Here is a 26,338-nt window from a genome sequence, read left to right as displayed (position 1 = left end):
GCTACCGCCAGATTTGAGACATTCAGAAGGGCAAAATCAAATGTTTAGTAATCTACAAACAATTTGAATGAGTATTCATGTTTTGCATACACTACAAGTTAAAAGTTTGGAATACTTAAGATTTTTTTTATGTTTTTCAAAGACTTCTCTTATGCTCACTAAGGTGCATTCATGTATTTGATCAAAAACAATAATATCTTGAAATAGTATTACAATTTAAAATAAATGTTTTCTATTTGAATATATTTTAAAATGTAATTTATTCCTGTGTTGACAAAGCTGAACTTTCAGCAACCATTAATCCAGTCTTGGTTCTTCAGAAACCTTTCTAAAATGTTAATTTGTTACATTTGCACTTACATTTCTTATCAATATTAAAAACAATTGTGCTGCTTAATATTTTTGTGAAAACAGTTATACACTATAATTGAAAGATTTTGGGTAAGTAAGTTTTTTTTAAATGAAATGAATACTTTTTAATTCAGCAAGGATGTATATTAGAATGATTTCTGAAGGATCTGAAGTAATGACTGCTGAAAAATCAGCTTGGCCTATAGGGATAAACTACATTTTAATATTCCATTAGAAAACACTTATTTTAAATTGTAATAATATTTCACAATATTCCTATTTTTGCTGTACTTTTTGATCCAATAAATGCAGCCTTGGAAAGCATGAGAGACATCTTTCAAAAACACACAAAACAATCGTAATTATTCCAAACATTTGACTGATGTTGTATGTGTGTTTGTCTGTTTGCCATGCCTCTGCTGCTGTCCAGCTGTTGCCAAACTCCTGTGGTGTTGATGAGTCAATGTTCTCTGGTGTTCTCATTTCATTCGCTGTCTTCTGATCAAAGTTTCCACAAAGACCAGTAAGCTTGCCCTAAAAATATCATGAACACACAAATACAAACGTATAATTCGTTACATTTTATATAGCGCTATAGGTACTCAAAGCGCTTTACATGCTTAGCAACTTGCAAGGTAATCAAAATTCTGCAAATTAATGATTTGCTACTCAAAAGCAACACATTCACCTCTTTGTGTGTGTTTTTACCTGCCAGCGTGGTCCAGCTTGTATATGTACGGTGGTTTTTCTGTCCCACAGCACTGTGAGGTCTTCCCCAAGCAGATGCACAATGGTGTAGTATCCTGCTTGCCAGATATACACTCTCTGCCTGTCAATCACACTGGATGGATTCTGCACATGAACCATAATCCGCAGATTATTATCAACCAGATTATCATTGTCATTTCACACCAAACCAATGTTTCAGGAAACATAAGTTACAGATGCAGCACAAGCAAAACTATATCACCACTATGATGCAATTGCACTATCATTCCTTCCTTGTATTAAAAATATATTTCTCCGAAGTATATTCACCAATACCCAGGGGCGTAGGAACGACCTGAAAGTGGGGCATATTATAAACCTCCTGAATAATTATTAGGGCATCAACTGTAGGCATTGCTTTTTAATTCTAGCATAACAATAATGTGTAACAATAGTAAGGTTTTATGACAAGTTATGGAGAGAGTGAATGAGACAGAAAAGTTCACTTACAGGTTTGCCGGTGTCATCATCAAACACAATGAAGGAACGACCCACAGAGATGAGGAGAGATTTCCTGCAGATCACGCCACTCTCAAAGCAGTCAACATTTTCTGCTGTGACGGTCATCATTGCATCTATTGAGCTCTAACGCACACACAGGAGCACACATTAGTATTCAACAATACGTATGCAAACACATGCAGTCATTTTGTCTTTTGATAAGAGTGAGTTATGGGATATCTGGATCTGTTGCTCAAAGCTCACCTTGACTAAGTACACCTTGCATGCACCAATATAATCAAACAGGAACCCATCAAACGTTCGGTAGTGTCGATCTCCATAAGTAGTGCACATTGACGGACATGGGCGAAACTCACACTGGAACGTGCCATGCTGACACACACTGCAAAACATTCACATTCAGATCCTAGAAACAGTTTCACTACACATTTCCTCTCTTAACTTTTAAAGTTTCTACGACATTTTATGTCTGTAACAAATTTGGAAAATGTCACTGTGTTACGTATAATTGTTTTCCTAGCATTCTTAAACTAAATCAATGAATTTAACAAAATTCAAGTGACCACATGATTTTTTATATAATAGTTGAAAATGTAGTATAGCAGCTGACTGGTGTAAAGACATGAATGAAATGCACAGAATGTGACTTAATGTAATCTCACCACTGATGGCATGGGGACGATACTCTGTCTCCTGGATAATATTCTTTCCCTTTCCACAAACACGGACATGCACGTGGCTCAAAACACTCATCACCATGTTTGAGGAGTCTGAAATACACAGATGCATATACTGAAACAGCGCACAGAATGCATGTGTAAATGCATCTGAGTACATGTACTGTGTGTGAGTCCAGAAGCCACATGCAAGTATATGATGCAGGAACTCTGAAGATTCTGTCTGAGACAAGAATATTTGGATGGGTGGAGGGATGAAAGAAAAATCTCACTGGTCACATGAGAAAAACAGCCGATTCTCATTCTCACAGATCCAAAGAGCTTCTCTCTCTCACTCTGTCTCTGATAAAGATCTTGTAATATTGCAGTGAATCATTTCCATTGGCCCGAGGGTCTCTGAGAGTTCCCAGCACACTGTCTGTTAGAACTGAGTAAACTTACACCCCAGATAGACAGGCGTTAACAGCTCTCTTTATCCCACAGCCAGCACGCTGGATCACTTACTGCCATCAAAGAATGAGTGATCACCTGCTCCTGTTCTGCATGCATTAATTGAGAGACAGAGAGATGGATCCATAACTAAACAATCACACACTCCATTGCTCACCAATTATCTTCATGCACCAGTGATGCTGTTCTCTCTCTGTACAAAGCAGACTTGAGAAAATAAAACCATGGCTCAAACAAAAACTCTGAGGGCTGAAATTACAGAAAAACCCCCAAAAAAGGTTTTGTGTGCAAAATTATAATAATTGTTTTCAAATGAATTGCGGGATGAGTAAACTGAAATGCCTTACGTTGGATTGAGCACAAGTGATGGGATATAATTTCATATTTCATTCATACGGGTGGCTGTCATTAAAACACACTGATTGTCAAATCTTATATAAAAATTGGATTCAAAGCTGATTCAATTCTTAAAACATGGAGTATTATGAACACAAACAGACATTTTGCCACATTTAGAATCAGTCTATCATATTGTGGATCAAGGATTTCAGGCAAGATGATATTCTCAGACGATATTCCCAGTTTCCCTTGATTAGCCTGTTCAGGTGTGTTTGATTAGGGTTAGAACTAATCTCTGTAGAGCAGTGGCCCTCCAGGACCGGATCTGAGGAACCCTGGTCTATAGTGTATGAGCATGGTTTCACAAATACCCGCAGTACGTACATATTTACATAAACCCAGACCTTTCATGCAACACATAAACTACTGCATGCTGACACTCATTAACACAAACGTCACAGAATTCCTCCAAGCAAATCTCACAAAAATTCAACAGAGAGAATATCACTGAAAAACCACTGACTGAAGGCTTATCACACTCTGATATCTTGAGTAATACGTTCAACTATTATGTTTTGGCTAAGTATATCAGAAATGTTCACTCCTGTAATTGATATCAACTCATTGACAACAACTACATTAATCAGTTAAACACAGATCACAAAATCTGTCTATGAAATGAAAACAAAAACTCACAATATTGAAGCAGATAATTCAGTTCAAACAAGGTCAAAGTTTTTGGTAAATTTTGAAGAGCATGCAAATAAAAGTGAACAGAAATTAAAGCTAAATCTCTGGGTGAACATACAATGAGTACTATGACCATCAAAAGGCTTCAGGGAGTTAAACACACTTTAGAGACTCAACTGTGGCATCATTTTCACTGTGAGAGCTCTAACCTCAGACCCAGTGAGATGCATTACACTAAAGAAGACGTAGAGGTCATCTGCATTGATCCCTGACCTTAACCCTTAACCCTAAACCTGACCCTAACCCTAAGAGAGAAAACAATTGTTCAGAAAACATCTGTATTCACACAAGCTGAAGGTTTGCAGCAGAGCACAGCAAAAGCACAGACACATAAATATGGCTTTCTTTTCTTATAGTTTCCTTTCTTTCTTTTCATCTTGACAAATGAAAAAGTGCTGATTTTGAAGTATGGACTACAGGAATGTCTTTAAGCAGCTTATCAGTAATTTGATCTGGCTGTGCACCTGTTTACTGTGTAAATAAGCATTGCAGCCATTAATCACTTTGCTTGAGGGGTGGAGGAGGGGGTAATTATTCCCTCTCATTAGTGCAGGAATTCCCCTGCTCACAAAAACACTCCTATACCTGCTGCTCCCATGAGAGACAGGGGTATCAGCATCACCCTTAGCTTAATGGACAGAGAGAAACAGAGTGAAAGTCAGACTATGCTGAAACATCTTCAACAAACTTTAAAGTTAGAGAAAATGTTCCACTGGCCAGTAACCAATCTGGGGTGTTTCCCCAAAGCATCATCAGCCAACTTCTGTCGTTATCAACATAGTTCAATGATTTGTTGTTTCCTGAAATCATAGTTCCAGTTGGCAAACAACATCTCAAACTTATGTGGTTGAACTAGAGCTCTTGAGTTAGAAGCAAAGTTTCTTGTTAGAATGACATAAATAGATCATGCTATTAAGCATAATTAGCAAGCTGACATCCATTACATTCTATATCTTTCATTCCATTAAAATATATATACATTTCAGTCTATATATTTTAGCACATGTATGCGCATGTGTATAAATGTATAAGGGAACCCTAGAGCATGATGTAAGAGGGAAGCCTCGAACTCCAGGGAATAACAATAGTATAGTCTTTAGATGCCATGTTTGTTATACAGCAGTTGACGTCATTAACGTAACTAAAGACATAACTAAAGTGAAAACTTTAGTACAAGACTACAAAGTAGAAGCAGACCTTACAGAGGTGACCATGTATAATAGACAGAAAGACGAAAACCCTGTCTGAAGGTAATTAGCAAACTCATTTTCTGGGCATGAACAGGTGCACTGAGGAATTCATCCTGCATGTAAGGTCTAGCCAACGCTATCTCACGACCAATTCGTACGAATTCGTACGAATGATAAAAAGTTGGCTAATTCGTACTAATTCGTACGACCTCACTCGTACGAATTTGTACGATTTGTCTAAACCCACGTGATGGGTAGGTTTAGGGGCGGGGTCAGGGGTAGGTCATTCGTATGAATTCATACGAATTGGCCAATTCGTCAAATATGTACGATTTTGCAAAAATCGTACTAATTCGTACGAGTCAGGTCGTATTAATTCGTACGAATAAGCCACTTTGTAGAATTTGTACGTTTTCCCGTGAGATCGGGCTGGTCTAGCTCACATATCAAACACAGCTTACACACACTCATACCACACACACACACACACACACACACACACACACACACACACACACACACACACACACACACACACACACACACACACACACACACACACACACACACACACACACACACAATTTATATTGTTGGTAGTGAGACATTGCTCTTTGAATAAGACAGGTTGTGACTGTGACTGTGTGTGGAAGAGTATGGCTGCTGGAAATTCCCTGGAAAAGGTCTAGAGTGTCAAGAGGCTCATGACAGTGTTCCACATGGCAAACAATCAAATACTTTACATTCTGCCTTTTACAGTCACTTAAGGTGCTTTCAAATGCATAAAAGAGCAGATTGATAATCAGTAATGTATTCTACATCTCTTTTTAATAATAATAATAATAATAACTTTATTCTTATATAGCGCCTTTAAAGCAGCTTCTCAAGGCGCTTTACATACTAGAACAAGCAAAATTAAAATACAGCACTACAATAAAATACAATACAGCACTACAATAAAATACAATACAACAATACAACAAGATGCAAAAAAAAAAAAAAAAAAAAAAAAAAAAAAAAAAAAAAAAAAAAAAAAAAAAAAAAATCAAGTAAAAGCTAACCTAAAAAAATGCGTTTTTAAAAGAGATTTGAAATTACTCAGACACTGTGCATCTCTGATATTTGGAGGTAGAGCATTCCAAAGCCTAGGAGCATAGGATGAGAAAGCCCTGTCCCCCACAGTACGCAATCGAGTCTGTGGGACTGCCAATAGACCAGCTTGTGAAGAGCGTAAATGACGCTTAGGTGTGTATAAAGTTAAAAGCGCAGACAGATACTGAGGTGCCAAACCATGCAGTGCCTTATATGTGAGCATAAGGATTTTAAAATCAACTCGGAGCCTGACCGGGAGCCAGTGCAAAGACTTTAAAATCGGGGTAATATGCTCATTTCTCCTGATTCCAGTCAAAATCCTAGCAGCAGAATTTTGTACACATTGTAATTTGTTAAGTGTGGTTTTAGGAACCCCAGCAAGAAGTGCATTGCAATAGTCAATGCGAGAAAAAACAAAGGTATTAATAAGCCTTTCAGTCACCGAGAGGGATAACATAGAGCGGAGTCTAGCAATGTTTCTGAGATGAAAAAAAGAGTTCTTAACAATGTACCGCACATGAGAGTCAAAGGACAGACTAGAATCAAATATAACTCCCAAGTTTTTTAATTTAGTCTGTGCCTCCAAATCAGAGCCATCTATGTTTAAAATTAGTGAACCAGCCTTACGAAGCTGATGAGGGGTGCCAATAAGCAAGACTTCAGTCTTATCACTATTGAGACACAAGAAATTTTGGGACATCCATGTTTTTATCTCAGAAATATAATGTGTTAAAAAAGGAACATCCAGATTTTGACCAGGTTTAGAGTGAATATAAATCTGAGTGTCATCTGCATAAAAGTGATAATTAAGCCCAAGTGATCTTAGTAGCAGTCCAAGTGGAAATATGTAAATGCTAAAAAGTAACGGGCCTAGGATTGAACCTTGAGGAACACCCGTACGGACAGAGCCGAGCTCAGACCGAAAGCCACTCATACAGACAAACTGCTTACGATCAGAGAGGTAAGATCTAAACCAGGTTAAAACAATCTCAGAAACACCAAAGACAGTTTCCAGACGGTTGAGTAAAAGATTGTGATTAACAGTATCAAAAAAAAGCTTTTAAGCTTATCTTTGCTAAATATGTTCAAATATTCAATGATTCACAGTTAGCCTACTTGAGACACAGAACAATAAGTTCAGAACAAACATGTGTAGGTTATGTTCAGTTCAATACAGCCCTCCGTCTGCACTGCAAAAAAAAAAAATTCGGCCACAGTATATTTGCATTGTTTTCCAGTACAAAAATCTAAACATTTATAGATCAAGATACATGATAAATGACTTCATTAACAGGATGTAATATGATTTCGACACACCTGTTGTGGACATTCCTTTGCTACTTTACATCCTGTATATAACATCCTGCTGCTACTGCACTGCTCCACAATAATGATGTTAGACCACACGTACTGCATGATGCATTTCCGTCATTTCCAGACTTATCAATAATATCATCACTACTTCTCATTGTGGCATAAGGGGCCTTTGTGCCATATTTACACCAGCCCAGATGCCAAACTATCGAGTTGCAGGAATTTATTAAACACTCATGACAGAATCTCAGCCATGATATTTCTTTCCCATGATGCTCTTGTGTAACTGTTTTCTGTTTAAAAGGTCAATAAGTCAGAAGAATGTGAATCACACGCACACACACACACTCAGCCATCTAAAATATCACATCCCCTCTGTGTGCAGTGGAGACTCTAGTTGCTCTCCAGATACATCCGTGACCTCACAGCCCTTTCACTACGTGACTGATGAATGTTCATGAGAATGTTTCCCTTTGTATTGAGAGTATTAGATTGCCTTTGTAATTCAGAATTAGTGAGATCTGAGCATTAACAAACAAAGTGTTATACTCATTTCAACTAAACATCTAAATAAAAATCTATAACAATAAACTTAAAACAATATATTATCTTAATCAAAATTGTAACAGTAAAAACAACTGCCATAATATAATTTGAGAACTGTTATATATTTTGAGATTAAATGAATCTCAAACCTTAATAGCTGAATCCATTTAACACAAATATTAAGAAGAAAGTGTTTAGCAGACACCCCTTTCTGCAAAAACCAAATCAAATGGTGTTGTGAACACAATATGAGCTGCTTAAAGGGATAGTTCGCCCAAAAATGAAAATTCTGTGATCAATTACTCACCCTCCAAACCTGTATGAATTTCTTTCTTATGCTGAACACAAAAGAAGATTTTTTTTTTCATACTATGGAAGTCAATCGGGCCCATCAACTTGAGGGTGAGTCAAAGATGACAGAATTTTCAGTTTTGGGTGAACTATCCCTTTACAATCTCACAGATCAAAAATCTTTCACAAATAAACTTAAAAAAAAAACAGAACATGGCATATTCCCAGACTCTCTGTTGCTGGTTGTGGTGTTGGTAAGAGGATAACTGAGACGAGGTCTTATCATGCTGTTATGGCTGAGGATGGCTTTAGGAAGTTAAGCTTGTGATATGGCACTTAACCTCAGTTTGCTTGTGTAGACACTGGCATTAAATATATCAGATGACAAAAATCCATCTATAGAGCAAGAGTCGTGCTCTCTGAGGCCCCTTTAGTGGGAACGTGACGTGAAAGGGAAAAAAAGAAGGGGAAGTGAAGTTGAGCTACAAAGAACTCTTTTCACCTGCCGTAGACAGCAGCAAAGGTTCCCACTGAGTCAGTGGAGACCCTTTAACTGATCTGTATCGACATCATCACCTGCTCCGGCAGACACCATCCGAGTGAGACCTCAGCATGTAGAGCAAAATGTCATCAGTCCGTGAAAGTGCGCCTAGGGGGCTTGTGTACTTCTGAAAATCTACATTACATTGCTTGGTATGTCAACGGTCTGCATCTGCCAGTTAAAGGAGGTTTGATTCAATATGTGAATGGAATTTAATTGAGAACAATATTTGAGCCAGATTTGCTAAAAATCCCAATGTATGCATGTGTAATGGAAATGAGTAGTTCCTGACGCTACTCAAGCGATTCCACCCACTAAGCTTAGCCATGGATCACTGCCTCATCACACACGTAAATACACAGCCATTCACCAATTAAATCCTCCACATCACACACAACCACGGAAACATCTAACCTTAAAAAATATAAAAAATATACTACCAAAACAGAGGAATGAACATACTCTGGTACTTTTAAAGAGTCCTCAGTGTCTGTAAAAGTGTTTAAATTGGATAAAATGCAACTGGGAGTCATTGAATAGATGACACCAAAAGCAATCACATTAGAACTCAGTAAAGGGATAGCTATTTGATTTGTTAAAACGGTTACATTTACACTTTACCACATAAAGGTGTCTCCGCAAAATCCATCCATATGCATCATATCCTTCAATCCATATGCATATTCAATGGTGTTCACGTCAATAAAAGTAACAGATAGGCACTGCATTTTATTTAACATCAGCTAATTTCAAGATCAAAGACCGCAATAGGAGAGAGAGCGATGCATTTACACTTGTCCAGTTTTGGTTGGAATGCGTCTCAGCCCACCTGCTGAAGTGGTTTGAGCTGGCGGATTTAAAACCATCTTCTAATGATCTGATAGCTATCCGTTCAGAGAAAATGCATGAAGTGACTAGTTGTAAACACGCCCTAAAACAGCTGAGTAGTGAATGGCACAATAGCATCATCACTTACAATAAAGTACCATGATAGTCCTGTGTGTTTTTTTTTTTAAACTGGTGTGCCTTCAAATAAAATTCAATCAAAAGTATATGTAACGTATCAAATTTGTACAACATGATACATTTATCAATATGTGCATAGGATTCAATGGACACTGAAGCGAGAGTCCATTGAAGATACAGTACTTGTATCTTTCATCTTAATGAAGCAAAACTCAATGTTCTTTTGAAAAGAGGCTCTAAACGTGTAATTGTGGGTCCCTTTTGACTGTTTATTGGACATTAGGCTTTTAATCTATGTATTTTTGTTTTCTCTGTGATGACTGGGTGAGCTCCGAAATGGACAACAAATGGGACCATTTTTCAGAAATCATTCTAATATGCTGATTTGATGCAGTAGAAGAAGTAGTTTAGTAGTAGAAGAAAAATTATGCATTTCTTATTACTGAAAACAGTCATGCTTCTTAACAATTTTTGTGGAAACTGTGATAAAAAAAAAAAATCAGGATTCTTTGATGTATATAAACTGATCCCAAACTTTTAAATGGTAGTGTATGTGACTGACAGTGTTTGAAATTTAATTTCCAGAAGTTTTGTGTTGATTCTTGTATCTTGCCTACTGCCATTTGTAAATATTGATAAGCTCCAGTTGCCACTGGTTTTGTAAGTGATAACAGATACCAAGAACGCAAACATTAAAGACTCCACTCACCCTGCGGGACAAACACAGCCAGGAACGCACGGCTCATGAGTGGAGCAGGTGAGGTTCAGCAAATACGACTCACAGGTCTGTTCACAGGCTAAACCTTTACTGGCCAAAGCGCCGTCTACTCGGTTCCCGCAGTCCTCATAAAATTGGCCTGGTGGGCACAGGGTATCTGAGAGAGGAGAGAAAGACAACGCACACTGAAATCAAGGGGCCAGTTGCACCAGCTGGACGTACACCTGGTTGTAAGACTAGGCTGGATGTAAAACGCATTTTAAGTCCTACGTAAAATTAATACCTGTTGCACCATCTAAGCATAGCACACGTCTGAGACTAAATCTTACGCCTAGTCAAAGGTAGGTGTAAATTGAAAAGTCTTGACTTTTTCGGACTATTGATTTTAATAAAGACACGGAACTCCAATTTAACAGTAAAACGCAACGAACCTGCCTCATTCTTTTACTTTTGTTTTCAACAATAACAACAACGTATATCTATTCAGGGAACCCCCCCAAACACAATGGAAAAAAACAATGGAAAAAGTTATTGGTAGAAACTCTATTGAGATTTCAGAATGAGTGCTATGACATTTGTAGAAAGCTTAGGCCTGTACACTCGCTCACACTTTTAATAAGCAGGGACGATTCCTGACTTTAAATAAATAACTATTTACATGCTTAGGACGTTTGCGTTTTACAGGGAGTTCAGATATAAAAACGCTGACTTGTTTGTTAGGCAATGTATACACATTGAAATCAGATGGTGCACTTGTTATGATGTCATGAGCACGTCAGTTCTTTATTAAAAGCAAAGTTTGAATGGCATCTTAATATAACTGCAGTAGAATGTGTCAGCATGGATGCGCATCATCTACGCTGGGCATAATTGCGCTTGGTCATAGTTTTAGTTGGTGTAAATATTTATCGGAAGGCTGGACATAGCTAAGCCCAGTGTAGAGCTTACACTCAACTTTTTTACGTCCAGGTAGAGCAACCGGCCCCAGAACTGTAGATATGCAAATTTAAAAAAAACTGCAAACACTGCAGACATTCAAAGAGTTTAACACTTGTAAACGACATCAGGATGCTGAAATACAACACTCACCAATAATTGAGCTCTGGGAAACGAGTTTTCCACCTTGGCAAATTCTGTTGATGTTAAAAAAGATTTTAACTGATGTGAGGCAGTGAGTGTTTTCTACTGGGCTGCTGTGATATACAGAGATAAAACATTATGCCCTGACAAAAAAATATACTTTTTATTAGGAATCTAATATAATGGAGAAATAATGGAAAGTGATATAATGAACAGTGTGGTGATGTTTAATATGAGTGAATAAGGCACTCTTACTGTACACCTGATGATGTCATGATCACATCTCCAGGAGAGTAGTCAGCACCGAGAAAACTGCATGGACACTCACTCCTGTACCCCAATATATATAAAAGGTATTCGACTCAGAACCAATTTATGTAATATCATATGCAAGAAACTTCTAGACAATTTAGTTAACTATAACACAGTGTCCTAACCTAACAATGTCAAAAGTGACACATGACACATGACATGACAGCACAGGCAATCACAAGACATTGGATGCTTAATAAGTGAGGATGAACATAGTGGATTCACCCTGTGGGATTTAAGTCAAAAAAAAAATATAAAAAAAATAATTATCTCAGAGCTGTTTAAAAGAGTTGAACTAATATTAGCTGGGTTAGAGGTGAGAGACTACAGGCCACAGTACAGCGGCTGAGTCTATAGTAGAGAAAGAGGCCAAAGTCACCCTCTATCACACCCCTGATTTTCTCTCAGCCTCTGCCAGCGTGAGTGCTGTAACTCTAGTACGCGCTGAGTATGTGGCAGTGGGACACGGGACATTTAAGGGAAGTGAACCCTTGTGAGGGTGATGAGGCTAAAAGCGTTATACAACACCCGAGGTTGTTGGGCCCATAACATTTTACAGCCTGCTTAAAAGAGGACTGCAAATAACTTCACTCTCACACACACTAAATAACTCAATCTAGGTCACAGTCACAAAGCTGAGTTAGGAAATTTTGCATATTTATTCATTTCATGAGGTCATATAATGCCTTTAACTTGAGTAAGTTACAGGTAAACAAGCTTGTCGGAGCCATAGATTTGTGATCATATCGCAGTAGCGCTTTGGGCGACCCGAGTCCTTTCCCGATGCCATTGCTTCCTGTCTCCTTTACATTGTTCAATCCAAAAAAGACCAAAACAATAACTTAAAAAAAAAAGGTAAACAAGCCTCGACATTAGCTCTACTACATTAATAAAAAAATAAAAAAATAATATTCTTTACATAACAGAAGTGAATAAGAAAAGGCAGAGTTGAGGTGGTGGTAGTGGGGAGAGAGCAGTTTTTGTGTTGAGATTGACAGAATTAGATGATCATGGTTCTCATGAAGTTTCATTTGGAACTCCATTTAAATCTCAAATGTAATGGAACAACACTGTTTTCAAAGTTGTAAAGAGATAGTTCATTAAAAATCTAACTTCTGTCATTATTACTCATGTTGTTCCAAATGTAAAAATCTTTTTGAAGCAGTTCATAGCCAAGCACCAAAAAAAAGCACTGTAAAGTACAATAAAGTAGTTCATATATTTGAACTTTTACCGTGGCACACAGGTGTGTGTATGCATGTTGAAGTATGTTCCTTCCGGGCACACACAACCCTCCTCACACTCATCTCCACACGGCTGTGGAAGGGACAGAAACAGGCAGCGGTGTTGACATGAAGACACGCAGACTCCATACTCCATAGTAGATGGACACGAGACGACTGCAAAAACAGTTACACACAGGCCAGACACATACACATTTTATTCTCATGCATAATGGAAATGTGAATGCTCTAGTGATTAGCTAGGTTCTGAGGCTCATGTACACTACCATTAAAAAAACAATTCAGCAAGGATGCATAAAATTGATCAAAAGTGACAGATTGATTGATCAAAATGTTACATTGTTGCACAAATAAATGAATTTTGAAACTTGAATGCAGAACACAAGTGTTGAAAATAATAAGATTAAAACAAATATATCAATAAGATAATAAAAATGATAACATTGATAATAATAATAATAATTATTAGTAATGAGTAATGACTGCTGAAAAAATCAGCTTTGCCATCACAGGAACAAATTATTAATATTTTATATTAATACTGAATATTAATATATTCAAACAGAAAACAGATATTTTAAATTGTAATATTATTTCATAGCATTAGTGTTTTTATCAAATAAATGCAGCCTTTGTCAGCATAAGAGATACAAAATTTTAAAAAAGTTTGTGTTAGACTCACCACACTCCGGCAGGTGTGAGCGGAACTCAATAATGACACCGTGTCTCCTGCAGGTGCGAGCGTAGTGAGCGAGGATGGAGCACAGGCACGGTGCTCCACATTTGCAGACGTCTGCACGACACTGTAGCTGAAAAGCCACTGGACTCACATACTCATGACAGGCAGAAAACACCTCTTGCGTCAGCACGTCACACTTCTCAACTGCATAAGAGGCTGAAATCGCACAGAAAGACATTTAAGCCAAGCAGCCTAAACAGGCGCTAGGTTATGCAAAACAAGATGAATGTGTCACCTGCTTGTTGGTGTGTGTCACAAGGATCAAGTTGGGGTAAGCTGGGCCGTGGCACACACGCTGAAGACACACGCCATGCATTTCCAAACAAGTATGGCGTGCTTTCAATCATGCCAGAGGGTGCACTAGAGTAACGCATAAACAAAATTCACTCACAAATTGAAGAAGAGTTGGAGAATAAGTTAAATATGAGCAAAAACAGACAGCAAATGGGGAAATAAAGCAGGAAGTAGAGTGAAACCCACAGGAAGTCATCCTGAATGTTGCCGTTAAAGGTTCCGCAGAGCCCCACAGTATCATCTCTCCACTGCTCTCCCAACTGCAGGTACAGCCTGAACTCCCTCCAGTTATACTGCAGCCGCAGACCCTGCGATGACTTCACCTGAACAAACATAGACGACAGCTCCTGGATCTGAAAGACATCTGAAAAGACATCAGTATATTAAACACATGAAGAACAATGAATAACAGACAGACATTTTTATTATTATTTTTATATTGTGTATAGTTCACCCAGAGATGAAAATTATGTCATTATTTACTCTTTCTTTCTTACTTTCTTTCTTCTGCAGAACATAAATGAAGATATTTTGAAGAATGTTGGCAACCAAACAGTTTTGGTTACCATTGACTTCTATTGTATGGACAAAAAAACACGTTTGAGACATGTCTCAAATATATATTCTATTGTGTTCCACAGATGTAAGAAAGTCATACAGGCTTGGGACGACATGAGGGTGAACAGAGTAAATAATGACAGAACTTTCATTTTTGGGTAAATTATTCCTTTGAAGAATTACTTTAAAAAAGTAAAACACAAAACCAAACATTACGGTTAGACATCAGTGTGATGGATATGTGTCTGTATGTAATCTGTAATGTACCCAGATTCAGTTGAGGAACACATTTAAGGTAATAGATTAAAACTCAGATATAGATTTACCTACTAATATAATAATTCCCATACATAAAGGTATGAGGCAGTACCATGGTACAGTCATGGTATCACATGGTAATATTAAGACAAATACATGTACTTCATGAATTTCATGAAGTTGGTATTTACATGGTTGGCAAAAGTACTTTTGTCCTTAAATTTTTGGAAGTGTTACAGCACATTTCCATGCCAACGCATGTCCATCTCATTCCAGTGCAGCTGTAGTACATTACCATCTGAATACGGCAGTGAGATCCTGAACTGGCTGGCCAGAAAAACCTCTCCACTGTGGCTCACTGTGATCTCAGTACGTGGATCCTCATCCAACACCAGGTTGACTGACTGAATACAAGCACCATCCAGATTCTGCAGACATAACAAAGGAAAATTAAATCAGGGAGTCAGAACGTCCCATACAAGCACACATATTATCATCAGCTATATAACTACTGCATCAAACACAATGGAGTAATGTCTGCACAGGGAAACAAACCTATCGGATCATCGCTTACAATTTTGACTAATTCAGTAATCATGTTGTTTAGGAATTAAGCATTTATGCTCGTGAATGAGTTACTGAGAGCTGTTCACAGGAGATAAACCACTCGGACTCTGAATCGCTCCATTCAAGGAAATGATGGATGCTACCAACAGGTGCCTATGTGGGGATCTTTCAGCAGTCGCTTTACTGAAATACATCTCTCGCTCTCTCTTCTCTCGCTCTCTCTATCAGCAACTACAAAGTCTCTGGCTCTGTCATTCAGAGGCTCAGATAAGCAGAATAGCTTGTTCAGAGTCCAGACAGTGACACCATACACCAGACTGCTCTCTGTGTGTTGAGTTTTAGCATCAGCAGGTCTGGGCTTCAGGAAAGGAAGGCTTTGAGGGGAAGAAACTCTTCATGTTTTGTGTCGTTTCATGTTTTATCTGTCAGAGTTAAACAGGGTCTAATCTCGGTACAAGCTCATCTAAGACTTTGTTTCATCTCAACCCCAAAAATGAAACTTTAGCCGAGAGAAAGGCTGTGCAATTATTTGTGCCTAATCTAGCGACTAATTTAACTTACAGACTAACAAGTACAGCTACTCTAACTGCTGATATGCCAATAGCTTGACTAATCACACAAATCTAGAAGCTGTAATCTTAAGTCTGTCTACTGAAGCTGTGTTCCAGCCACCAGATTACTCTTTAGATCACAACACTAGACCAATTCTGGAACGTGGTGAATAAAGGTTTGGCATGCTACATCTGGCATGCCTTAAGTCTTTTCTCCTTTGTGTGCTATTACTTGAGGTTTGTGTTGCTGCGGATAGCATGAAAGTGCAGAGGGACTTACGGCTCCACAGGGTGCATTCTGAATGGTCACAGTGAACCTGCCCGAGTTTCTGCTCTTGGCTAAAACGTACTGGCATGTTGCAGGAAATGTGTACACACGGTCATCAAATGTCTGGAAGAACATATCTCCTGTCACAGAGCACTCCCCTGTTAAACATAAAATAAGTAAAAAATAAAAAATAGGGTACACCACCGTTTAAAAGTTTGGGGTTGGATATGATTTTTTTATGTTTTTGAAAGAAGTCTCTTATGATCACCAAGGCTGCATTTACTTGGTCACAAATACAGTAAGAAACTGTAATAATATAATATATTATCATAATAAAACAGTTGTGCTGTTTAATATTTTTGTGGAAACCATTATATATTTTTCAGGATTAATGAATGAATAGACAGTTCAAAAGAACAGCATTTATTTGAAATAAAAATCCTTCGTAACACACTTTCGGTTTTAATAAATTTAGTACATCCTTCTAGAATAAAAGTTTTAATTGTCACATGAATAATTCATTCTTACTGATGCCAAACTAATGAATGATAGTTTAGGGTTTATGCCAAGCCTTCTAATTAATATTATATTCAGCTTCGCAAAGTGAAATGTTGTAATGGTTATTAAAGAGGTTATTAAAATAAATACACAATGAGGGAACAGTAAATATATTTTTTAAAAAGTGAATTAAAAAAACAGATAAATACCTGGGCAGTTGTGCTCTGTGCAGTTCCACATGCCCCGAACACATGTGCTGAAAAAGATGCAGGAAAAAATATGGATACATACTGTACGTTCAGTACCACACAAACACAAGCATTAATATTTCTTCAGGCATTCAAGTATGCAGTGCATAAGATAATATAGTGTCTGACCAGTTGTTGCAGTCTTCCTGTATGACATGTCCGGAGGGATACAGCATACTATGGTGCTCACATGGACAGTCTGATGCCTTAACACACACCCCATCCTCGTAGATCAAATCTAGAGTCAGTAAAATTATTTTATTGTCTTCGAACATTCATAAATGAACATATATATATATATATATATATATATATATATATATATAAATAAAGCTTGTGTTTAGTTCATTTAGTGTTTTACTACCATCAGGGCAGTAGCAGCCATCCAAACACTGTAGCTTGCTGTCTATACACATGTGTTCAATCTTGCAGTGCTTGGGACAGCAGGTAATACACTCTCTGAAAAGGAGCTCAGCAGGGCAATAAACATCTATAAAAAAAGAACAACAGATAATCTCACAATATGTATCTCACGGCAAAAAAAGACAAATTTAAGTGTTCGAATATATATATATATATAAATATATCAAACACTTAAATTATCAAAATATGGCTAAAAGTACTGAAATATTTGACGTCTGCAGACGTCATACCTGTGGTAAAATTACTGTAACACATGACACATTATTATATCCATAACATATTATTTTGCTTTTATAAAATGGCAATAGCAAAATATTTCAATAAATTGTCACCAATGTTAAATAAACTGTTAAAATGACTTATTTACACTACCATTCAAAAGTTTGGGGTCAGCAAGGGTGCATTAAATTTATCAAAAGTTACATTAAATGCATTTACTTTGTCACAAATAGATATCATATAAATGCTGTTCTTTTGAATTTTCCATTCATCAAATAAGAATGTATCATGGTTTTCACAAAACTATTAAGCAGCATAACTGTTTTCTATATTGATAATAATGAGAAATGTTACTTGAGCACCAAATCAGCATATTAGACTGATTTCTGAAGGATCATGTGACACTGAAGAAAAATTCAGCTTTGCCATCACCGGAATAAATTATGTTTTGAAACATTAATGATATATTATTAATAAAAATATATTAATAACAAATATATTAAATATACATATATCAGCATAAGAGACTTATTTTAAAAACATTTTATACAAATCTTGCCAACTCCAAATTTTTTAATGTTTTTTTATAGTTAAGAATAATCAAAATAAACAATTCCTACACCAATAGTTCACTAAGATAAACTTCAGGTTGTTTAAAGTTGTCAAACAATGCAGCAACTTGGCACATAAATATAGGATTCATTTGTGGTTAAAGGTGTGTATATATTGGCAATTTTACATCTGAATACTCATTCATTCAGTCAGTCTGAAATATATGTTTTATAATATTTACAGTACATGTAACACCTTTACGAAATAAACTCAAACATCTGAGCAACATTTATGCATTTGCAAGTTACTTACTGCAAACAGGAAAGTGTGCTCTCCAGTTATGCAGCGGATGTTCAGCATGGGCACACGCTCTTGCATACTCTGTAAATACCTGGCACACCACATCACCATTGGGACCAGACCTGCACCAGGTGAAACAATTACACACACAAAAATTAAAAAGTGCAATAACAGCAATAGCATGAGTATGTTTAGGATTGCACTTTGTAAAGTAATGTCAGTAGCTTTGCAATGCAGGTTTAAAGCTTTCCAAAAGGTATGGCAATGTCAGTACTTACAGACAGAGGTCATTGGAGCAACTGGCCATGTATGAATATGGACTGACAAACTCATGGCAAGACTGGAACGGTTCCTTCAGTAGGGTGGCACAAACTTCCTCCACTTTCTGCAGTGAAGAACCAGAGTCTTTATTAACCAGGTGTATTTTGGGTGTAGATGTGATTATGAGACTTTGGTTGGTGTGGAACAAGAAAATATAATATGTAAAACACACACACATATATATGAAGAGTTCAGATGCAAAAACCTCTAAATGCCATCTGAAATTTTCTTCTAGAATGATCATTTTTATCAAGCTCGTATATTTAATTTCAATAATTTCACTTAAATGGCAATTAATAGGTAATTTTCATTGCCATTTAAGTGAAATTACTGAACTTAAATATACGAGCTTCATAAAAATGATCATTCTAGGAGGAAATTTCAGATGGCATTTAGAGGTTTTTGCATCTGAACTCTTCATATATATATATATATATATATATATATATGTATGTGTGTGTGTGTGTGTGTGTGTGTGTGTGTGTGTGTGTGTGTGTGTGTGTGTGTGTGTGTGTGTGTGTGTGTGTGTGTGTGTGTGTGTGTGTGTGTGTGTGTGTGTGTGTGTGTGTGTGTGTGTGCGTGTGTGTGTGTGGTACCAATAAGACATGAGGATCCTGCGTGGCACATGGTGAGGGGTAGAGAGAGGGAATGACAGGACATCTGGCCAGCTGTGGCTCCTCCTCTGCCCAGCTGTTTCCAAACATGGATAAATCCTGTGTGAAAACACCTGGAATGATAAATGCATATGAGTAGGTGATGCATTATGTGTTCATGCACTTTTTTTAAAATCAAGATAACGATTTAAAAATGTATGTAAGGGGAAAGTGTGTAGTTTTCCACTAATTTTAAATGATCCTGTGGTGTGACAAATTATTTTTAAAAGTAAAAATATTCTCTAAAACTACATGCATAATAATTATGAAATTGTTATGCACATAAAAATGCAGTTTAAAATAGTTTTATATGGAGTCTAGCATGTCACACCACAGAAAAATTCCTATAAGTATTTCATATCAACTACCATAAGAATCATTAAATATTACTTGTCTGACTGTCACAAGGAAAGAAGTTGTGAGAAATTGTTTTTAATGATTGAATTTTAATTACTATAATATTGTATATCATGGGCATTGACAGGTATAATGTGAATGTCAGGGTTCTATTCTGTTCTATGTTTTTTGGTTCTGTTTGCCCTGTGCCTGTCATTTACCAGTGTGTCTGATTAATGATTCCGTTCACCTGTTCTGTTTGTTATCTCATTAGTTCTCTTTGTTATTTAAGCCCTGTGTTCCCTGAGGTCATTGTTTGGTTTCATCAAAGTTATGTGGTTGTATTTCCCTGCTATTCTCCTGTATTCGTTGGACTGTTGAATTAAAGACTATTTTGTTTGAATTATTGTCTTTGTGCACTTGTTTGGAGCAGGCACTCGTGACACTGAACCGAAACAGTACTTTTTGCAGTGTTTTTTTTTTCTCCATGCCATTGGCCTGCTATACCTGGAACAGAGGGACTACTCCCTGTAGTCTCACATCAAGGATTTTTTTTAATTGGTATGCCAAACTCACTATCCAGACTTCTCGCTTTGGGTGTTTTATATCTCAAGGCTCAGGGAGTAGTCCAAAGGCACACACCTCCCATAGAAACCTCCTCGTTAAACCTTGCCGCATTCGTGGAGTGGGTGCTGGTGAACAACGACTCGCCGTTCACCATTTGCCCCATGGAGGACGACACCACCATCCCCACTCCAAACCCTGACCCAGAGCCCAGTCAGCCTTCACCCCACTTGACGAAGCTACAGCAAAACTCGACTGCAGACATGTAGCCAGAGCCTGCCATGGACAACAAGCCAGTACATCAAGCTAAACCTGCACCCCGCCCCGGAGCCTGAGCCCAGAGATACGTCTGACCAGGTCCACGAGATTCCCAGCCCTGAACTTCCTGTCCCCCCACTGGTCCCGTCCAGCATTGAACTTCCTGTCCCCCCACTGGTCCCGTCCAGCAAAGAACTTCCTGTCCCCCCGCTGGTTCCACCCAGCTTAGAACTTCCTGTGTTTCCTGAGTTCCCGCCCAGCCACCATCTCCCTCCTCCTCTACCTAAGCCATCCTGTTCACCAGCCCTTCCTCCGCTGGGAACTGTCAGTCCAACGGCTCATACACAGTTGGTCCCCTGCAATACAGTGAATTCGCCTCAGGTCTTCCAGCCCCCAGCTTTGCCTCGGGGTGAGGATTCCCCATCTCTGCCTCCAGCCTGGGGTCAATGCTCCCTCAGCTCCACTGTGGCCTGTCATCTAACCAGTTCCACCCTGGGCTTCACCTTCCCTGCAGCTCCACCCGTGTTCTTCGGTCGCTCCAGCTCCAACGCTGTCTTCTGGGTTCCTGCCTCTGCCTTGGTCCCAAGAGCCGTCAGCTCCACCCTTGCCATCCAGACCTGCAGTATCACCCTGTCTCAGTCTGGGTCTCCATCACTGCATCCTTGGTCCCTCCTCCCAAACCTCCACCATGGCTCCTCCCTCCTGCAACCCTGCCTTGGACCATCGTGCTGGCTGCGGCCTGGGTCCCTGCATGGCTGCTCCTGCTCCTGACTCCCCCCTGGCTCCTCCCTCCACTCGACCATGGACTGTTTTACATGCCCCTGACCATTTTTGTCCCTCTCCTCTTCCACATCCTCCTCTAGAACCCCAGCCTTCCCTCCTTAGTTGGACCTTGGATGGTGTGAGGACATGCCTTTCCAGAGGGGGGTGTACTCTCAGGGTTCTGTTTTGTTCTATGTGTTTTGATTCTGTTTTCCCTTTGCCTGTGTTTTGACCCAGTTTCCCAGTGTGTCTGATTAATGAGTATGATTAATGATCTCATTAGTTCTCCTTGTTACTTAAGCCCTGTGTTCCCTGAGTTCACTGTTCGGTGTCGTCAAAGTTATGTGGTTGTATTTCCCTGTTATTCTCCTGTATTCGTTGGACTTTTGGATAAAAGAACATGTACTATCAGTACAATCTCTGTCATGATGTATTTCATACTCTTCAAATAATTCACTATTTTTATATTGTCAAATAAAATCTATACTTAATCTATTATTGTTGATGTTTTCCCTTTCCATTACACAGTTTTAATTCAAATGCCATAGTCCGTAACAAATTGAGTGAAACTTACCATAGCTGGTCATTAAGTCATCCTGAGTGTCAGCATTGAAATTGCCACAAAGTCCACAGGTGTGTCCTACAAACTCAGGACTCATCTTGATGTACACAGAGCCAGTGAACCCCTGCCAGGCTAGTGTGAAACCCTGTGGCTGTGTCACTACAATGTAGTCAGAGATTCGCTCCAGCTCAACATTGTGGATGTGATGGGGCAGCTGCACACTACAGAATATTAGAATAGAGAATATTCAACTACAGTTAATACTACACACACATTTAAACCATTACTGGACAGCTCTTTAAAAGAGTCCCTGAAATATTGTGTAGGTCAGGTTGAGGTTAAGTGACTAGTGTATGGTTGAGTGTGAATGTTCATTACCTTTGACCCTTGAAAGTAACACTGAAGTTCTGTAACCTAATCTCCCCTTCCCACGGCAGGAAGAGGCTGATTGAACGTGTACAGGAGTATGGGAAAGAACTGCATTCTGGGTCATTATGCACCTGCAAATAAATAATTAATAATGAAGCACGATATAAGCATCTCACCGTATTAAAGTCACCATGAAATCAAAATTGACAATTCTTATGTTTTATGGAATATTGCAGCATTTATAATGAATACATTTTCCATGCACATCTTTTTTTTGTTTTTTTATTCATGTTCCCTCCATACTGTTTAATCAAAATAACTTAATGTCCCCTTGCAACAACAACTCTTCTCTGAGGGCGGGACCTCCTGTCACTCACATGAGATCACAGCAATAGCAAACCACAACAATCCAACAATTCAATTCCCAATGGACAAAATCAAGTCCCACCATACATATTTTCTTGTTCGAGAAGGTATTTTACTTGGATATACGTCACAACAAGGAAGAGAAGACTATTGCAACTTATATTTCATGGCGACTTAAAAAAAACTAAACTGAACCTTAATTTTAGATTATAAAGAATTCCAACACTAAAATTAGGCGGAAGTAAGCCACATTACCACTAAAATAAAGAATTTGCAAATACAGTGTGCAGCTCTTAAGAAGCTTCCTCTACATCATCAAAGAGCGGAGTCTACTTATCCAGAGCAGCCGGGCCAATCCTGCTTAAGTTCTGCATTACTGTCAGCCATCCTTTCAATTCATTGATAAATGATATTGGCACTTAAGCTAATGGCCTAAAGAAACTCCTGGCTGAGTTAACTCACCTTCTCTGGATTCCCATCAGTGAGTCTGGGAGAACAAAGCCAATTCTGTTTTGGCCCTGGCTGTAATTACTGTATTAAACTGTAATGGGCATAAATGACCATAATAATGAGATCACTTTCTCTATGAATGCCAATAAATATCTTCCTCAGGCAAGAGCTGTGCAGTACACACACACACATATGGCATCTCTGACACAAAGCAGAGAACAGTAGTCTGCTCAAAGTCAGCCACATCTGAAGCTAATAGCAGTCAAATGGCAACAAAAAAAAAAAGGCAACAAATCACCATCTGGTAAAGGACATATTTTCTAACACTATGAACATCAGTGGAACTACAAACGTATACTGTAGTAAATTAGTATTTATAAACATTATAAGAGATCACCTGTATATGTACACTTGACCGTGTGCTGTCTTCACAGTCTCTCAGTAACGTGTAGCTGCATTTTCCAGGGAAGTAGTAATAAAGTCCATCGAAGGTTTCATAATTGTATTGTCCCCACGAGCGGCATGTCATCTCTCGCTCAAAGCCTAGGTTGGGGACTGAAACATTTGATCTATTATTTGTCATGCCAAAACTAAGAGAGGAATGTGAAATTAAGTGTTGAATGTTGCACAGTACAGTACCTGTCTGGCAGTGTGTTCCAATGGCCTGGTATAAAGTGCAGTTACAGGAGTCTGGATGGACACACCAACCCCCATTCAGACAAGGAGATGTACACTCACCTGCACGACACAAATAAAGCACATTAAAATAGTGTGTGTTTCAGTGCGTTTAAGCATGTGTTTGAGATCTGGTAACTGAAGTGGTCAGTGAAGCATTAAGATGAATCCAGCTCTTATGTGTAATGATGACACTCAGCCTGTTGAACAGATGTCCACTGAAAGAGGGGGCAGTCCCTTCCTCACATTTCAGATGAGCATAACTCTTATTGTTTGCAGTTTCTCATTACAAAAATAAGGTTTATGCATCACAAACTTGCATAAACTGTAATTATCAACTTGTTATAATAGTTTACAATTATTCCTAAATGCAATAAAGCAAATAAAGCTTGTGACAAGCAAATTCCAGTGCATCCACGTTGACACACATTAACAAACAGTTCCTTACAGATTCATTCAGACACATATGTGCAGGTGTAAACAGAGCAATGTTCATAGGGGGAAAACATGCATAAAGAAAGACCCATGACACACACAAAGAGAGCACTGGGCCAAGTCCTAAAGTCACATTCAGCTCAGGTCTTACCGGTGGCTCTGCGGAGTGATGGCTTCTGCGCTTCTGTTTGCTCTGCTGACGATGTGTTGCTCTCTAAGGATCTCTTTGGAGAATAAAATGATTGAATAAACACATAGTTTGTGTAACTGGGGTACTGTGACCCCTAGCAGGTTCACATATAGTCTACTACTAGTTTGACTTCAAACTATTGAAAAAAAGGATTAAACAAAAATTCTATATTTAGTTTAGTTCTAAGTTTAGTTGATCCCACATTCAAATGTAAGTAATGTGCATGACATTAAAAATTATTATAATGTGCATGAAAATATGTAAGTAGGCTACATTAATATTGTTGCATATGCATTTAATGTCTAAAATAAACATTTTACTTTAAACATTTTGTTATTATTTATATACAAATTAAATATAATATATATATATATATATAATGTAATTTTATATATATATATATGTAGCATGGGGTCCCAAAACCTGGGTCATTGGCTTGGAAAGACTCCTGCATTAGATGAAAGAATGAATTGACTAGGCAGAAAAGTCACAGAACTCTTAAAGCTTAAGGTTATTACACAAAGGCCGTTTTTTGTTAGGCTACAAGCAAATAAATATTGAGCTTATTTAACTCTAGCGGTTCTAATTAGTTGACTAATTAAACCTACGATCTGTCCTGCAACTAGGCTACATTCATTTGTTTTCATATCGGATTATCCAAGATTAAATTTTTCAGGATAATAGAAGCAGGGCGCCGCGGGGCAAATGTGAAATTTCAATCAATGTCCTAATCTAATAAATCATTGTTCGCTTGACTGTAGGCTACAGAAGCTGCAAGAATGTGCTGCGCATAACATGGATAAGAGTTTATTATCACCGCATGAGAGGGTAGGCTATGAGAGCGATCATCGAATCACTTCACTTCAGAACTAAATCATTTTCTTATCTGACCGAAACCAGCTCTATTCTGCCCGCTTCTCCCCATCACACCTGATATCTGAGAGTTCAATAATTTCATGTAGCTTACGAGGCAGTAAAGGGAGATGTATTCTGACATAATGAACGGGGCCAGTGTGTCTCAGTGAATAGCGGCTCTGGGGAACAGCCGCGCCAGCTTTACCAATCCTAAGCGCCCAGCGGACACCTGAAACCGCTTTACTGCCTCCGAAATGACGACTTTTTGTCCCAAAGATCTCCACAAAGCCAGCACTGGGGGTTGTGTTTTCTGTGTGCGAATTAAACAATGAATTTAAGGGGGGTCAACTTCTTTTAAAAGAAAAGTTGCAAGGAATTTTTTTTCGATGCGCAATCTATCTCGTTCATAATGGGATTTTTTGTGCGCACCTGGCACAATTGACCAAATGCCAAATAGATCATTTTAAAACAAACAAACCAAATACACAAATGTTATGTTAGCCTACATGTAAATTTATAATAAAAAATATAATGACGCAGTGTTTAGAAAATGTTTTTTAATACATCGTGCTTTTGTTAATTCTTTAGTCGAAGTTTTCGCTCAAGAAAATATGCACCAATCGTGCATAATTCGCATCCTCGTTTCTTCTTCAGTAGCCTATTAAATACATGGACATGGCTTATGAAAAACAGTAGCTTAGCTAATGAAAAATAAAATGAGCCAGGGGATAATTCCTTTTGCTGGAACTGTGTAGAAAAATGTTTTATATTCCTTTATATTTGATCATTTAAACCTCATTGAAGTTTCGAAAATTTCACTTTGATTTAGATCCTAATTTAATCAGGCTATTCTCACCATAGCTTGTTCAACAACCTCGCTTTTATCATAGACCAAGAAAGCACATCTTTTGCAAACATCTTGTTTTCTGTAATGTTATGCATTTAACCTCATGGCACTGCATTTAGCGCAGGTTTC

General features: G+C 38.1%; 1 protein-coding gene across 3 annotated transcripts in view; it reads right to left on the bottom strand.

Annotated features, from left to right (window-relative positions):
• The window catches only part of otog (otogelin), a 44,757-nt gene that overhangs the window by 16,320 nt on the left and 2,099 nt on the right, over nt 1-26,338 (bottom strand). For all 3 annotated transcript variants that reach the window (XM_082162099.1, XM_082162101.1, XM_082162100.1), the window contains 25 exons: nt 24,469-24,541; nt 23,847-23,945; nt 23,605-23,762; nt 22,401-22,522; nt 22,035-22,243; nt 19,484-19,614; nt 18,845-18,951; nt 18,579-18,688; nt 17,437-17,562; nt 17,202-17,310; nt 17,034-17,080; nt 16,339-16,484; nt 15,236-15,368; nt 14,311-14,488; nt 14,066-14,190; nt 13,774-13,986; nt 13,082-13,247; nt 11,791-11,865; nt 11,545-11,588; nt 10,447-10,612; nt 2,244-2,351; nt 1,825-1,963; nt 1,570-1,704; nt 1,060-1,203; nt 766-885 (listed from right to left, as the gene is read on the bottom strand). In XM_082162099.1, the coding sequence (XP_082018225.1) occupies nt 766-885; nt 1,060-1,203; nt 1,570-1,704; nt 1,825-1,963; nt 2,244-2,351; nt 10,447-10,612; nt 11,545-11,588; nt 11,791-11,865; nt 13,082-13,247; nt 13,774-13,986; nt 14,066-14,190; nt 14,311-14,488; nt 15,236-15,368; nt 16,339-16,484; nt 17,034-17,080; nt 17,202-17,310; nt 17,437-17,562; nt 18,579-18,688; nt 18,845-18,951; nt 19,484-19,614; nt 22,035-22,243; nt 22,401-22,522; nt 23,605-23,762; nt 23,847-23,945; nt 24,469-24,541 (3,183 nt within the window). The remainder of the gene's footprint in view (nt 1-765; nt 886-1,059; nt 1,204-1,569; nt 1,705-1,824; nt 1,964-2,243; nt 2,352-10,446; nt 10,613-11,544; nt 11,589-11,790; nt 11,866-13,081; nt 13,248-13,773; nt 13,987-14,065; nt 14,191-14,310; nt 14,489-15,235; nt 15,369-16,338; nt 16,485-17,033; nt 17,081-17,201; nt 17,311-17,436; nt 17,563-18,578; nt 18,689-18,844; nt 18,952-19,483; nt 19,615-22,034; nt 22,244-22,400; nt 22,523-23,604; nt 23,763-23,846; nt 23,946-24,468; nt 24,542-26,338) is intronic.

The sequence above is a fragment of the Leuciscus leuciscus genome (genome assembly GCF_965113295.1).
Source record: "Leuciscus leuciscus genome assembly, chromosome: 2".
Taxonomy (NCBI): domain Eukaryota; kingdom Metazoa; phylum Chordata; class Actinopteri; order Cypriniformes; family Leuciscidae; genus Leuciscus; species Leuciscus leuciscus.
This window is presented reverse-complemented; position numbering and strand designations above follow the sequence as displayed.